At 54.0% G+C, this 13,361-nt stretch overlaps 2 protein-coding genes across 2 annotated transcripts in view; both read right to left on the minus strand.

Annotated features, from left to right (window-relative positions):
* LOC128801717 (zinc finger protein 850-like) overlaps positions 1-13,361 on the minus strand; it is a 102,916-nt gene that overhangs the window by 42,244 nt on the left and 47,311 nt on the right. The window lies entirely within an intron of this gene.
* On the minus strand, positions 3,043-6,258 carry LOC128801738 (uncharacterized). Its single transcript, XM_053967824.1, has 2 exons — positions 5,203-6,258; positions 3,043-4,847 (listed from the first exon to the last, which is right to left on the minus strand). The coding sequence occupies exon 2, from the start codon at positions 4,594-4,596 to the stop codon at positions 3,208-3,210; it is 1,389 nt and encodes a 462-aa protein (XP_053823799.1). The 5' UTR covers positions 4,597-4,847; positions 5,203-6,258; the 3' UTR covers positions 3,043-3,207.

The following is a 13,361-nucleotide window of genomic DNA, read 5'->3' on the forward strand; positions in this document are numbered from 1 at the left end:
AACCACGGGGGACACTCGCAAAAAAGAGTTCTGGGAGTGGGTGGGAGTGAAATTGGCAGAGGGGATCAAACGCAGGGATCCCTCCGTGAAGGATTCCTTTGCCACTCTCCATTTGCGGATTTAGGAAGTGGTGTAAGCGGAATCCGCACGAGAAGCGAGCAGGGAGGGGAAAGAGCATCGTACAAAAATGTTGCTTCCCCTGAACGTGTTTCCCCATCTTCCTTTCCTACCCCTTCTTCCCCTAACCTGAGTGAGTGGGGTGGGGGGTACTCCGCTGTTTTAAGGCGCAGGGCAGCCCCACAAGCGTGGGCTGTGCTCCTGGATCCCCCAAGCTCCCCCGGCACCCCTGCCTTAGCGAAATTGGCTACTTTGCTGAGGAACTGACCCTCAACCCCTTTTCCAATCCCTTTTTCCCTGCTGAAAATCCTGGTTCTAGAGCTGCCCCGTGCTGTTCTGTTTCTTTAAACCCCTTCCTTTGTCTCCCTGAGGAGGCCGAGGCCACGTGCTTGATCCCTTTTTCTTCCCAAGATGGAGGGCAGCCACATGGCAGGGCCTCTTCTTCCCACAACCCCTTTCTGTCCTTTGTTCCCGGTGTCCCCACCTTTAACCAACCCCCCACCTGCCTCCCTGTGGGCGTGGGCGTGGCCCCCTCGGGAGTTCAGGTTACTCCCTCACCCACTGTTCCCCCTCGTGTGGGCGTTCCCTCCAGTCCTTTGCAGATCCTCCCTGCTGAGTCATCGACCCCACCCTTTCCCTCTGGGGAGAGCTCTGCCATCCCCGCCCCGCTGCCTGAGGGAGGCAGCCCCCATCCTGTTCCCTACAACCTGTCCCCATCTTCCCATGGGCCCCGGAGAGCCAGGCAGGGGGGAAAGGGTGGGGGGGGAATCGGAGCCCCTGCCTCCACATTGCCATGGTTCCCGGAGACCTGGGAGGGAGGGAAGCAGGGGGAGGGGGAAGCCAAGGTGGGTTTCTCAGCATCTTCCAGATTCCATGGAATGGGTCGAGGTGGCAGCTGAGAGGCATGTGGAGGGGTCAGAAGCCCAGGACAAGTCTGTCCTGGAAGCAGCATCCGTGAACACTGAGACACAGCTTGAGATCCCTAAAAGGCCCAGAAGCCACGTGGTTGCCTTGGATGCTGTGCCTCCAGAGAACACTGGTCCGAAGCAGCCTCCATCGAGATGCCAATGCTTCCACTGCAATCAGAGAGGACATTTTGTTATCCAGTGTCCATTTTTGGGCAGGGCACCCCCAGGGACAGTGGGAGGGGGGGAGAGGAGGGGAGGAAGACCCCATTCCCCCAAAAAACTGAAAAAACAACGCCCATCAGCCTTGCGTGAAGATAAAAATAAGGCAGACCGCAGCACCTTAAGGGGAGCTGTGATTTATCAAGTAATTGTGCAGGTGGTAGTTCAAAACATCAGGGTGCCTGTGAGTGTGGCAGGTGACCCCACCAATCGGGGGGTTGCATCAAACCTCAGGCGATACAAAAAGAAAAAGGACCCTACAATCTCTTTAAAAAATGCTTTTCCCCAGAGCCCCAGAAAAACCTTCCAGCCACCCCCGTCTGAGTGTGTCCCCAGTCTGCATGTTTGTAATAAAGTTGTCCCAGTTCCCCTATCCCCAAACACCCAGGGAAGAGCCACCCCAGCATCATTGCAGCAGGCCCTCTCCATCTGCAAAGGGCAGCCGTTGCAGCAGCTGAGACACCAAGAGCAGAAGCTGAGTGAAGAAGCAGTCAGACGAGCAGAAAAGAAGATCAAGCAGCCGTTCTTCTTTTTTATATTTTGAAAAAGAGGGAATTGTTGCATCCTGGGATTGGGTTTTAGGGGTTCTTATTTGTGTTAGCTAGTCGAGTCCTGTGTACCCCCGTGCTTCCCCTGTGTCTTCCCCCCCCCACGGTGTCTAGCCCCAGGCTGCCTGCCGTTGGATTTTCCCCGCCTGCCACTCCTGTAACCACTCCCCCACAATCCCACTCAGCCCGAGGCTCGGTGTTTGCCCCTATGGTGTCCCGGTTGGTCGCTGCCCTACGTCATCACCGCGGCACCCGCACGAACTGGGGGGCAACGTCTGCCCTCCCTATCACATCCCCTATATCATCCCGCTCCCTCCCGGGTCCCGGGGCCATTTCCCCCACGTGGAGTGGGAAGCGCGGGTCACTACCCCCCCCACTGCAGCTCTCCGTGACAATAAAGCCTTCCTGCCTTCCTCGTGGGTGATTTGGACATTCCTTCCCTCTTTACCTCGGACCCTCGCATGGGTGACGAAACCCAGCAGACCCCAACCAGCGTGCTGGCGGCAGCGGCACGCGGGAGAGAAGCGGTGGACCCGGAAGTCCAGGCGGAGGCGGCACCAAAGGGCGTCAGAGCTGCCCCACACCTGGGAGAAAGAGTGCGACGCCGCAGGACCCGAAGACAAAAGTTAGGGGGTCTGCAGAAGTTTTTATAGGGGGAGTGGTATAGGGCAACCAACCAATGAGGGCATGGCAGGGGAGGAATCTAGGGCAGGACTAACATTCTATAAACCTATCAGGGAGAGCAAGGGAGGGGGATAATACAAAGCAACAAATGGGTTATCGAATACTACAAGATCGACAAGGAACACTCTGGAAAAAGGGGTGGGGATAGGGAGGATTGACAGCTTGGGAGGGAAGAAGTTAGGGAAGGCCTTGGGGAGATTGGTAACCTGGGAGGGGAGGTGCCGGAGCCTTCCCCGGCTTGGGGTGACTCCGGATGGTGGTAAAGTCTCTCCTCCAACCCGTGCCTTCAAAGAAAGACTCAGTAGTCTTCAGTCGTCCGGTCTCAAGGCAGTTTATTGCATGTTATCTCAAGGCACACAGACTCCCTGACATTGTCCCTGACTCTGTCTGTCCCCGTCTCTGGCTGTCTCCCGTCTCCCCTCCCCAAGGGGCTGGTGCCATCTTTTATATCACACATTACGTATTAGGTGTTTACAGTTTTTCCCCAATGCCTACTACCTATATTGAACAGTGACTTTCTACTCTAAACCAATCTGTGAGTGCCAACACCACCAAGACCATGGAGAATAGGAAGAAGAAAGAAGGAGGACAGGGCACGCCCAAATCCCTCCATCTTAGAACTTCTGACCCCCATGTACAAAACTCAGACCCCCCTGTACAAGGCCTAAAACCCCCCTGTACAGCACTCAAAAATCCTACCTTTCACTTTGTGACTACTTCTACTATAATATCTAAACTTTTGTGATTTCTTGTTCTTCCTGTAAGGTTGGTAAATTGTTCCATGGGTCAAGCTCAAGACCACAGGGGTCCCTGGCCGCCTGCCAGGGTCTCAGAGGCTTCTGCCCTGGGCCCAGAACATCCAAGAGTGTCTGAGGGACACCTTGGGTTCCGACATCTCCCCCTCCTGTTTGCACCAAGAAGACCTGTCTTGCCACTTTGTCCATGACCCGCCGAGTGCATAGAAAAATGCACGGCAGAACAAGCAGGAGAACTAGAAACCCTATAAGAATATAAAATGCTATCTTCAAAAGCTCCCTCCACAATGGTGAGAGACTAAAAAGGTTGATGAAATCATCCCACCATGATCCTGTAACCTTTTGCAATTTGTTGATGCTATTTTGCATTTGTCTTATGTTTTCATGGATAGATTTCGAATGATCAGACAAGTTCATGCAGCACATTCCCTCAAATTCTTCACACCCATGTCCGTGTGATAGCAGCAAATAATCAATTGCCGCCCTGTTCTGAAGTGTTGCTTGTCTCGCACTGTCGATATCTGTTAACATGTCGCTCAGTGCAGAGGAAATGGCACGAGTGTGTTTGCTCAACCAACACGCTATGTGGTCCAATTGTGTCAAGGCCACCCCCGATGCTGCTTGGGGTGAGAAAATTGCTACTGCAATTCTCCGAGCCTTGTTCCAGGTATAAACCTCATCATCACAATTTGGGCCATATTGTTCAATGGATCTTATTTTTCTGTGTGACTGTTCTCTCAAAATTTTCAAATTGGGTGTTATCAATGAGAGTTCTCCAATGCTGCATGGACCACCCCTGATTTTTGCAGGGATAGCAGGCCAAATTCTGTCCCCACAAATTAAGAAGTTTCCTTTTGGTAAAACAGCTGGATTCTGGAGGGATAGTTTGCTCATCATCTTGGTGTAATTGCACCAGGATGATGCATTTCTGTAAAAAAGCTGGTTTGGAGTGACATCTATCGTGTGGTTATCTGTCTCTGTCACTCCCGATGGGTTGAATATGATGCAAAATTTCATTCTTGTTGACCCAAAAATGTCCAATTCCTGGGGTTCAAAATGAGCCACAGGAAGGAACTGTGTCCAGACATGCCATCCTTCCACAGGATCCGAAAAAGATTTCAGAACCTTTGGAGGGATGTTTTTTGGGATCGGCCATTCCTTCACCGGCACACCTACCAAACATGTCGAGAATGGTTTCCCTGGCCTTGAATGAGTCAGACAAATGCTGTCCAGACCTGCTGCCTTTGCCAAAGTTTCCCACACATTTCCCTTTGGCTGTCTCATGGGAAAATGTGCCCTATTGCTCATGGCAACAGGCAAAAGAATGAAGCACATGAACACTATCTGTCTGAACCCCATGCCCATGTCCTCACTCTCTGCGAGAAACCTTGCAGTGCAGCAACACCCGAATGACACTCGAGTCCCAAGAAGAACCCCAAGTCTCTGAGTTGTCAATCGTTGTCTGATGAGATGTTTGCAGCGCCGTTGTCTGCCTTCGTTTGCGTGCCCGTGTCTTTGCTTCTTGGATCTGCGTCCGCCCTGGTATCTGGCTCTCAGCTCCTCCAGGGATCTCCTCCATGCCTTTTGCCATACAAGAGCCTGGGTGTCTGTAAGAACTGATGTTGCAAGATATTTAAGATCATAGGGTGTTAAATCATACATACCAAAAATGCTCTTCAACATTTGTTTGAAGTACGGTGATGACAACCCGTTGTCTCGGATGGCTTTAGCTAAGTCTTTGATCGCACCACGATCCAGGCGTTCCCACCTTGGGTTTTGTCCCTGAGCATCATAGCTCACTGGCATCATGATGTTTCCCGAGCCCTGCAATAAACCTTTTTCCTTTTCTAATTCTGCTCGAATGTCCTGCCAGTCTAGCTTTGCGTTCGGTAAAGCTGGAAATTTTGTGGGTACTTGCCTGTAGAGTGGAGTTATTTGTTGTGATTGAGGCTTTGGTGCAGCAGAACTCACCGACATCTGTGGCATCTGCAAGGATGAGGGCTGGGTGATTGCGGATGAGAATGGAACGTCTGCTGCAGAAGAAAACACACGGCTGCCCTGTATTGTTTGAGAAATTTTCGAAAGATGAGTCAGCAGCTCTGAATGTGACTCCAAGGCTGTGGTCAGATACTGTAAAAGAAACTCAACAACTCCTTTTGATATTATAATTGACTCTCCCTGACGTGAGGAATCAGCAGACCTTAATGTTGGAATTGTCCAGACTGGGATACCCTCCGAAGCAGTAATACATACAGTATCATCCTGTTGCTGCGCCTCAGCAGGAGTGTCCTGAGTCTCATGCCTCTCTGGAATCAGCGGAGGTTCCTGCTGTCGTGCAGGTGTGGTCTTCCTCGCCCTAGACTTCTTCTTATATAAAACTGGAAAAAAGTGTTGCAATGTTACAGACCCACCACTGGGTGGCGCGATGGCTTGGGCAACCGGCTCCGGCAAAACCTCCTGCAATATTGCGGTCCCGCCACTGGGTGGCGCTGTCGTCTGACCGGCTGAGGTCGGCACTGCAAAAGACTCGGACGTTTGTTCCCCTATCTGTATCTCTGATAAATCCCTGTGCAATTCTTGTAACAATTGATTTACACTTGCAAATCCCGCAGTCTGGGATGTCGACTCTCGCTGTATCAACTGCTTCAGCTTTACAATGTCTGAGACTGGCTGGGATTGGCTGTGGGCACAGACTGAGTGCGCATGAGTCGATTGCCGTGGGAACGGTGTGGAGGCGGTGCCCTGGCAAACGCTTGCACCCTGGACACGCCCCATCCCTGCCTGCGTCACCACGGGGGTGTGGACGCTCCCGCCCCGACCCTGGCCGCGCCTCCTTGCTTTTTCCAGCGCAGCCGCGATCTCGGGAGCGCTCTCATCCTCCCCGAGACTGACGTCGCCACCTTCCCGATCCCACTCCGGCTCTGATGTATCCACCCCATACTGCCCATCACTGGGACATGCCTCTCCTGACTCTGCGCCAACGCCCACAACCCGGGCGCGTCCCTTCCGTCCCGTCTGTGCCCGTGTCGCGCCCGCCGCACGCGAGGTGCCCTCCCCCGCCCCGGCTTCTGGGTTTCGCTTCTCCATTCCACGCATGCGCGTTGCCGCTGCCGCGAGACGAGCCGTAGTTTTTCGCTCTGTCTCGGCCTGCTGCCTGGCCAACGCCGCTGCTGTGGTTTGGGAGCCTTCACCCTGTGCCTGCCGGGCGGCTGCCGCTGCGGCAGCGCGGGCTCTCGCCATGGCACGCGTCACGGGACCCTCGGGACGTACAACCGCCGCGCCCACATCCCCCGCCTTCTCACTGGTCCCCTTTGCCCTCACAGTCCCCCCCGCTCTCCCCGGCGCCGCGAGCTGTTGCAAACTGCCCGCCGCCGCTGCTGCGAGAGACGGCTCCCCCTCCTCTCTGGGTTCTACACTCCCATCTGCACCTTCCCCAGCCTGCGCTGCTACAGCCCCCCCCCCTGTGAGTGTAGACTCGGGGTATTCCCGATCTCCTCCCTCACCGAGGGTGACAACTATCCCCGGCTGATCTGCAACCGACTGAGGGGTTTCTGCATCGGAGGACCCTAGAGATTCTGGGGGTTCAGGGGAATCTGAGGACCTGTGGGAATCCGGGGATCCTGGACATGCTGAAAAATCATCCCCTTGCTTTTCCACGGGAAGCGATTCTGCTTCCTCTTGATCTGTGGTGAAGAGAGCTGCCCCATGCTGCTGGCTGGGCAATTCTCCCTGTGCTCCTCCAGGAGCCTGAGCTATTTGGTGTAAAACAAGAGACCCCTTGCCACGTTGTGAAAACGACTCTAACATTATTCTCGCGGAAGGTAAAAGTTTTGCGGCATTCTTATCTCTTTTTGTGGCCAGATAATGCAAATGCCTATTGATCTCTTGCCAGAAATTTGGTTCGAACAAGAGATGTGTCTCTATGTGCGGGTAATTACACCGCACCCACAACAACAGAGCCTTTAGCTCTTTTGGAGCCATCTCCACAGGATGTGTGGATGCCACCCTCTGTAGGGCTGACAAAACTTGGATCTGCTCTTGGGAGTATCCCCCCCCCATGTTCTTAATCTCAACCAATCTCACCAAAAACCGAGTCAGCGCAAGGTCGGTCCGGAGATGATCCTGATTACTGTGCAGCAGCTCACAGGTGAGAAATTCCAGGCGCGCTTCTGGTTTTTCTCCTCTCCGGGCTGTCCTTGGGATGATTTGTTTTGGTGAAGGTCAGGATGTTTCGTCTGGAGCTGTCCGCTCTCTCTCTCTTCGGAGTCCTCAGGGTGTGCCTGTTTCTCAGGTGGAAGTTGGAGGTCGTCTGGTAAATTAGTCTCTTGTCGGTGCCCACCCAGGGACGCCAGATGCCGGAGCCTTCCCCGGCTTGGGGTGACTCCGGATGGTGGTAAAGTCTCTCCTCCAACCCGTGCCTTCAAAGAAAGACTCAGTAGTCTTCAGTCGTCCGGTCTCAAGGCAGTTTATTGCATGTTATCTCAAGGCACACAGACTCCCTGACATTGTCCCTGACTCTGTCTGTCCCCGTCTCTGGCTGTCTCCCGTCTCCCCTCCCCGAGGGGCTGGTGCCATCTTTTATATCACACATTACGTATTAGGTGTTTACAGTTTTTCCCCAATGCCTACTACCTATATTGAACAGTGACTTTCTACTCTAAACCAATCTGTGAGTGCCAACACCACCAAGAACATGGAGAATAGGAAGAAGAAAGAAGGAGGACAGGGCACGCCCAAATCCCTCCATCTTAGAACTTCTGACCCCCATGTACAAAACTCAGACCCCCCTGTACAAGGCCTAAAACCCCCCTGTACAGCACTCAAAAATCCTACCTTTCACTTTGTGACTACTTCTACTATAATATCTAAACTTTTGTGATTTCTTGTTCTTCCTGTAAGGTTGGTAAATTGTTCCATGGGTCAAGCTCAAGACCACAGGGGTCCCTGGCCGCCTGCCAGGGTCTCAGAGGCTTCTGCCCTGGGCCCAGAACATCCAAGAGTGTCTGAGGGACACCTTGGGTTCCGACAGGGAGGAGATTTGTGGGAGGGGTCCCCGCCCTCCCTTGGGAGGCAGCTTCAATATAGATAAAAGTTGTTCATCACATGTTGCTCCCTTCCCCAGTTGAAGCTGCCCATCAAAGATTAACACACTCCCCGGTTCTAGAAAGTTCTTCTGTTCTGTTAACCCCATTGGACCCTGTTGGAATGCCACTCCTCTCCTATATCCCGATTGGTTTGTTGTATGTCACCCCATCCTGTCTCCTCCCCTCTATCCGTTACCCATTGGTTGCTATGTACCCTAGCCACTCCTATCCCTCTGCCCTTATATGCTCTGCCCCGCCTTTGTTCTGGGCTCCCGGAACCAGTTTCCCTCCGAGAGTGCTGTGTTCCCTGCTTTCTCCTCCTGTTCCTGAATCCTTCCCGCAATAAAGCCTCTTGGATCCTACTGCTCGGGAGACGTCTCGTCACTCTTTGGTGGAGCTATCCGGGTTTCATCTACCCCTCCCTGCGGACCGGTCAGCCGAGGGTCACTCCCCGGACTGGCTGGGAACCCAGGGAGCCCCCGGGAATAAACTTTTATTACAATTGGCGCCTCGAACATGGTGATCGCTGCCCTGGTCTCCGACGAGCGTCTCCTGCCGCATGAGGATCTGTGACCCTGCGCTGCGGGACTGCAAGCGCCGTTTGCCGCAATCCCAGGAGCAGCTGTTCTTCTGTTCTAAGAGACTCCTGTCTCCTGGACCTGCTGACAAGTCGTGGACATCCGACCCTGCAGCTTCGAGGGAAGCTCCGGATTCCATGACACCAGCAGAGCTCCACCACCCTACTTCAGATTTTCTTTCGCCGCGTCGTGGTTTGGTGAGTGCAGCTGCTCAAGGAGAGCAGCCGACGCAGGCCCTTCTCTTTTCCTTTTTCCTTTGCTCAGGTGGGGATTCTCTTCTGCAGCGCGGAGATGGGTAACCGCCTCTCCCCTGCAAGACGAGACTTTTATTCCCAAGTTAAAGCTACCCTTCGGTTGGGCAATGTTTCTTTTAATAAGCGGGTCCTTAAATCTTTTGTTAATTTTATTTTTGATCATTTTCCTGACGCCTCTAATGAGGACGTCTTTTCTGTTTCGTTCTGGGGGAAAGTTGGTCCTTATATTTATGATTTACAAGTTTCTGGGAATTTTCGGGTCGGGAGATTTTTTCCTATTTATGACGTTATTTTTAATTTAGTTAAACAAAAAGGGGAAAGTTCGGGCCCCAGTTTTCCTACCCCTCATTCTGCCCCCCTCGCTCCTAACCCCATTTCCCCTTAGGGTGGAACAGGAGATAGATCCTGCCAAATTAAGGCACAGGGCTGCTACCATCTCCCTGCTGCCTCCCGTTCCACTCTGTCCTTCTCTTGTGCTGGGACTGGCCACCCCAGCACGAGCCCTATCCATGCCCTCGATCCTCATGTCCCCAACCCCAGTTTTACTCCCAGTTCCAGTTCTGTTTTAACACTACCTCAAAATGGCGGCGGCCTCGTGGCCGATCGCCCTGGAACACAAAATGGCGCCTCCTCCTCCTCAACCCCTCCGGTTCCCGCCACTTTACCATCTCCGCCCGCTTCGTTGGTTGCCGCCCCTGCGTCGGGTCCCGCCTCCCTAAACACGTCGATCACGGTGACGTCGGGACCCTCCCATCCTGCTCCCCTGACCACACCCCTGGGTGGGCCCCTGGTGGGTGGGACAGGCCTACCAGAAGGCCACGCCCCAGTGGGTGGGTCAGGCCACGCCCCCTCTCCTACCACTTCCGGTTCCCACGCTACCGGAACCGGAAGTAGGCCTTGCCGGAAGCAGGCCATTTTGGCCTGCAGGGTCTCCCATAACCAGGACCCACCGGCAAGGGAGAGGGTCCGCGCCCTAGCCCGTCCTGCCTCATCCTCGGAAGAGGACGAGGACAGTGACAACCCCCGGCCAACGACCAAGCCGGGGGAGGGCTGGGCCCGGATAAGGGCCAAGGCTATCAGGGATGGGGACTTAGATCTCACCGGGGATCTAGGCCCAATTGCGGCACTGGTCAGGCTTAAGAGGGGGAAGGAACAACTTCCTTAAGAGGGGGAAGGAACAACGCGGTGGGAACAACTGCCATACGCGGAGGTGAAGGAGTTGAGGAAGGCAGCTAAGGACTGCGGGAGGAATTCCCCGTTTTTCAAAAACGTACTGGACCTTACTTTCACTGGACATACCCTAGTACAGCATGACCTTCGCTACATAGCGAAGGCTCTGCTGTCTCCCACAGAATTTCTTCTGTGGGAGATCCATTGGAAAAAGTTAATTAAACCTATTTTGACAAAATATGACCTAAAAGAGGTGCTGGGAGATGGTGCCAAGGGACTGGAGGCACTGGCAGGAGAAGGGGAATTTAGTAAACCGGAAGATCAGATCCTCCTTCCCGACAACTTGCTAGCCGACATCCGAGACGCTGGGAAGGAGGCCCTGCTAAAAATCCCCGATGGAACCACCCCCCTCCAGAACTTTACATCCATCCTCCAGGGCCCTGATGAGACTTTTATTAAGTTCATAGACAGGCTAAAGGAGGCTATAGACCAGCAGATCGAGAACGTCGAGGCCTGCGAGGAACTGCTGCGCAAGATGGCCTTGACCAACGCCAACCCGGAGACAAAAAAGATCCTGCGAGCTCTCCCCCAGGATCCGGAGCCGACCATTGCCAAGATGGTCGAGGCGTGTACAAAAGCGGCATCAATGGAACAGACTGTGGCGTTTGCAGTGAGCAGAGGTGTGGGGGAGGCGATGGTGGACCTCATGAATACGCGTTGCTTCGGCTGCGGCCAGCTGGGCCACATACAAGCCAATTGCCCACACCGGCCGTCGGAGAGGTCCTACCCTCATTACAACCCCTCCCCAAGGCCACCTTACCGGAATCCCCGTTATCATCGGCCGGGAAACGGGAGGCGGAGCGCGCTGAGGGGCCGCGCTACGACAACAAATGGCCCGTCCCAGCGCCCTGCGCTGCCATCGCTCCCGGAGAACCACTGCCCCAACGGCACGTTTCTCTGGACATCTGCAGCCAGGAGGACGGGCTCCGGCTCCTCAGACGGACTAAACAACTGAACAGCGCCCGCCGCCAAGTCCTCCGGAGTTCCATCCACATTATGTTTCCGGATGAGGACTTGGTCCGTGTCCCGGTGGGATTCCTGCCGCCGTCATACCGTGACCACCCTGTCACAGTACTGTTCATCGGAGACTCCATCAGCACGCCGGATGACCTCACCGTCATCCCGGAGGTCGTCTACTTCGAGCCGGGGGCAGAGCTCAACGTCTCCGTGGTTTGCCATCACCCTCCGTTCTCTCTGCCAAAAGGGTCTCCTTTAGCCCTGTGCTACATTCTTCACTGCCACGGAGAAGAAGACGACCGTGACGCCTCATCGGACTTTCCTCTTAAACAGGACCCTTCTGCTTTTCTTGTACAGAACGTTAATAGACAAAGACCAATTATTAAAACTACTTTTATCTTACAGGGAAAAAACATCTCCATGGACCTGATGGCAGACAGCAGTGCGGACGTTACCATCGTCCCTCAGGCAGAGTGGCCGCGCGACTGGGAGTTAGTGTCCCCTTGTGGCACAATCTCCGGCGTGGGAGGTGCCGTCAATTCCCGACGAAGTAAGCACCTCGTGCGCGTAGAGGGGCCGGAGGGCCAGATTGCCACAATTCGACCTTTTGTTGTAACATCCAACATCAAATTATTAGGCAGGGACGTATTGTCCCAATGGGGTGCCCGCCTCGACATCCCTAGCCCTGCGTGGGATTTTTAGTCTGGGCCACTGCAGAGCGCACCTCCCCACCGCTTAATTGGAAAACTGATACACCGGTGTGGGTGGACCAGTGGCCCTTGCCAATCGAAAAACTTAATGCGCTCAACGAACTAGTAGAGGAGCAGGTGTGCCTGGGGCATTTAATACCTTCCACCAGCCCCTGGAACACGCCTGTCTTTGTGATTAAAAAACCCGGCAAAGAGATGTGGCGCCTGCTCCAGGACCTACGCAGGGTTAACGATGTTATTGAGGACATGGGCGCCTTGCAACCAGGCCTTCCCTCTCCCTCTATGCTGCCCCGGGATTGGCAGCTCGCAATCCTTGATATCAAGGATTGCTTTTTCAACATCCCGTTATACCCCGGAGATGCTCCCAGGTTCGCGTTCTCGGTTCCCTCCATCAACCGAGGTGAACCATACAGACGATACCAGTGGACCACTCTGCCCCAGGGAATGAAAAATTCCCCGGTGCTCTGCCAGACCTTTGTGGCACAGGTCCTTTCCCCAGTCCGGCGCCTCTTTCCCGAGGCTATTATTTTACATTATATGGATGACATTTTGATTTGTGCTGCCAGCCCAACATATTTACAAGCAGCGTTGGACAGGACGATAACAGCTATCAAAAAGGTGGGTTTTCAGATCGCGGAGGACAAGATCCAGCTGTCGTCCCCCTGGAAATACCTGGGTTTCCTGATTACAGGAAGGACCGTCGCGCCCCAGTCTCTTGTCATCAAAGACGACCCACGGACCCTGCGGGATTTGCAGCAGCTCTGCGGTACCATCACCTGGATCCGACCTCTCCTGGGACTCACCACAGAGGAGCTGTTGCCACTCTTCCACCTGCTGAAAGGCGACGGCAACCTGGCATCCCCACGACATCTCACACCGGATGCCCGTGAGGCCTTGGGGAGAGTCGCAGCTGCTATCAAGTCCCACCAGGTGCATCGGGTCACGCGGTCCCTCCCAATCCAGTGTGCCATCCTGGGTAAGTCCCCAAATTTACACGCCCTATTGTTCCAGTGGGACGACAGCCAGAGGGACCCACTCCTCATCATCGAGTGGTTGTTCCTCCCTCACCAGCCCACAAAGACAGTTACCCCCTTTCCAGAGTTAATGTCAAAACTGATTATCAAGGCCCACCAGAGCCTCCGGACCCTCGCAGGGTGTGACCCAACATGCATTTATCTACCTCTAAATCTGGACCAATTGGACTTTCTTCTTCAAACAAATGAATACTTACAAATATCACTTGACAGCTATCCCGGTCAAATTCTTATACATTATCCCAAGCACAAATTATTTAAAGACACTTTATATCTGGCTCCA

This window comes from Vidua chalybeata, chromosome 31, assembly GCF_026979565.1.
Source record: "Vidua chalybeata isolate OUT-0048 chromosome 31, bVidCha1 merged haplotype, whole genome shotgun sequence".
Classification (NCBI taxonomy): Eukaryota; Metazoa; Chordata; class Aves; order Passeriformes; family Viduidae; genus Vidua; species Vidua chalybeata.

Coding starts and splice junctions, on each gene's coding strand:
- LOC128801738 (XM_053967824.1), bottom strand. CDS start 4,596: ATGGGCATGGGGTTCAGACAGATAGTGTTCATGTGCTTCATTCTTTTG.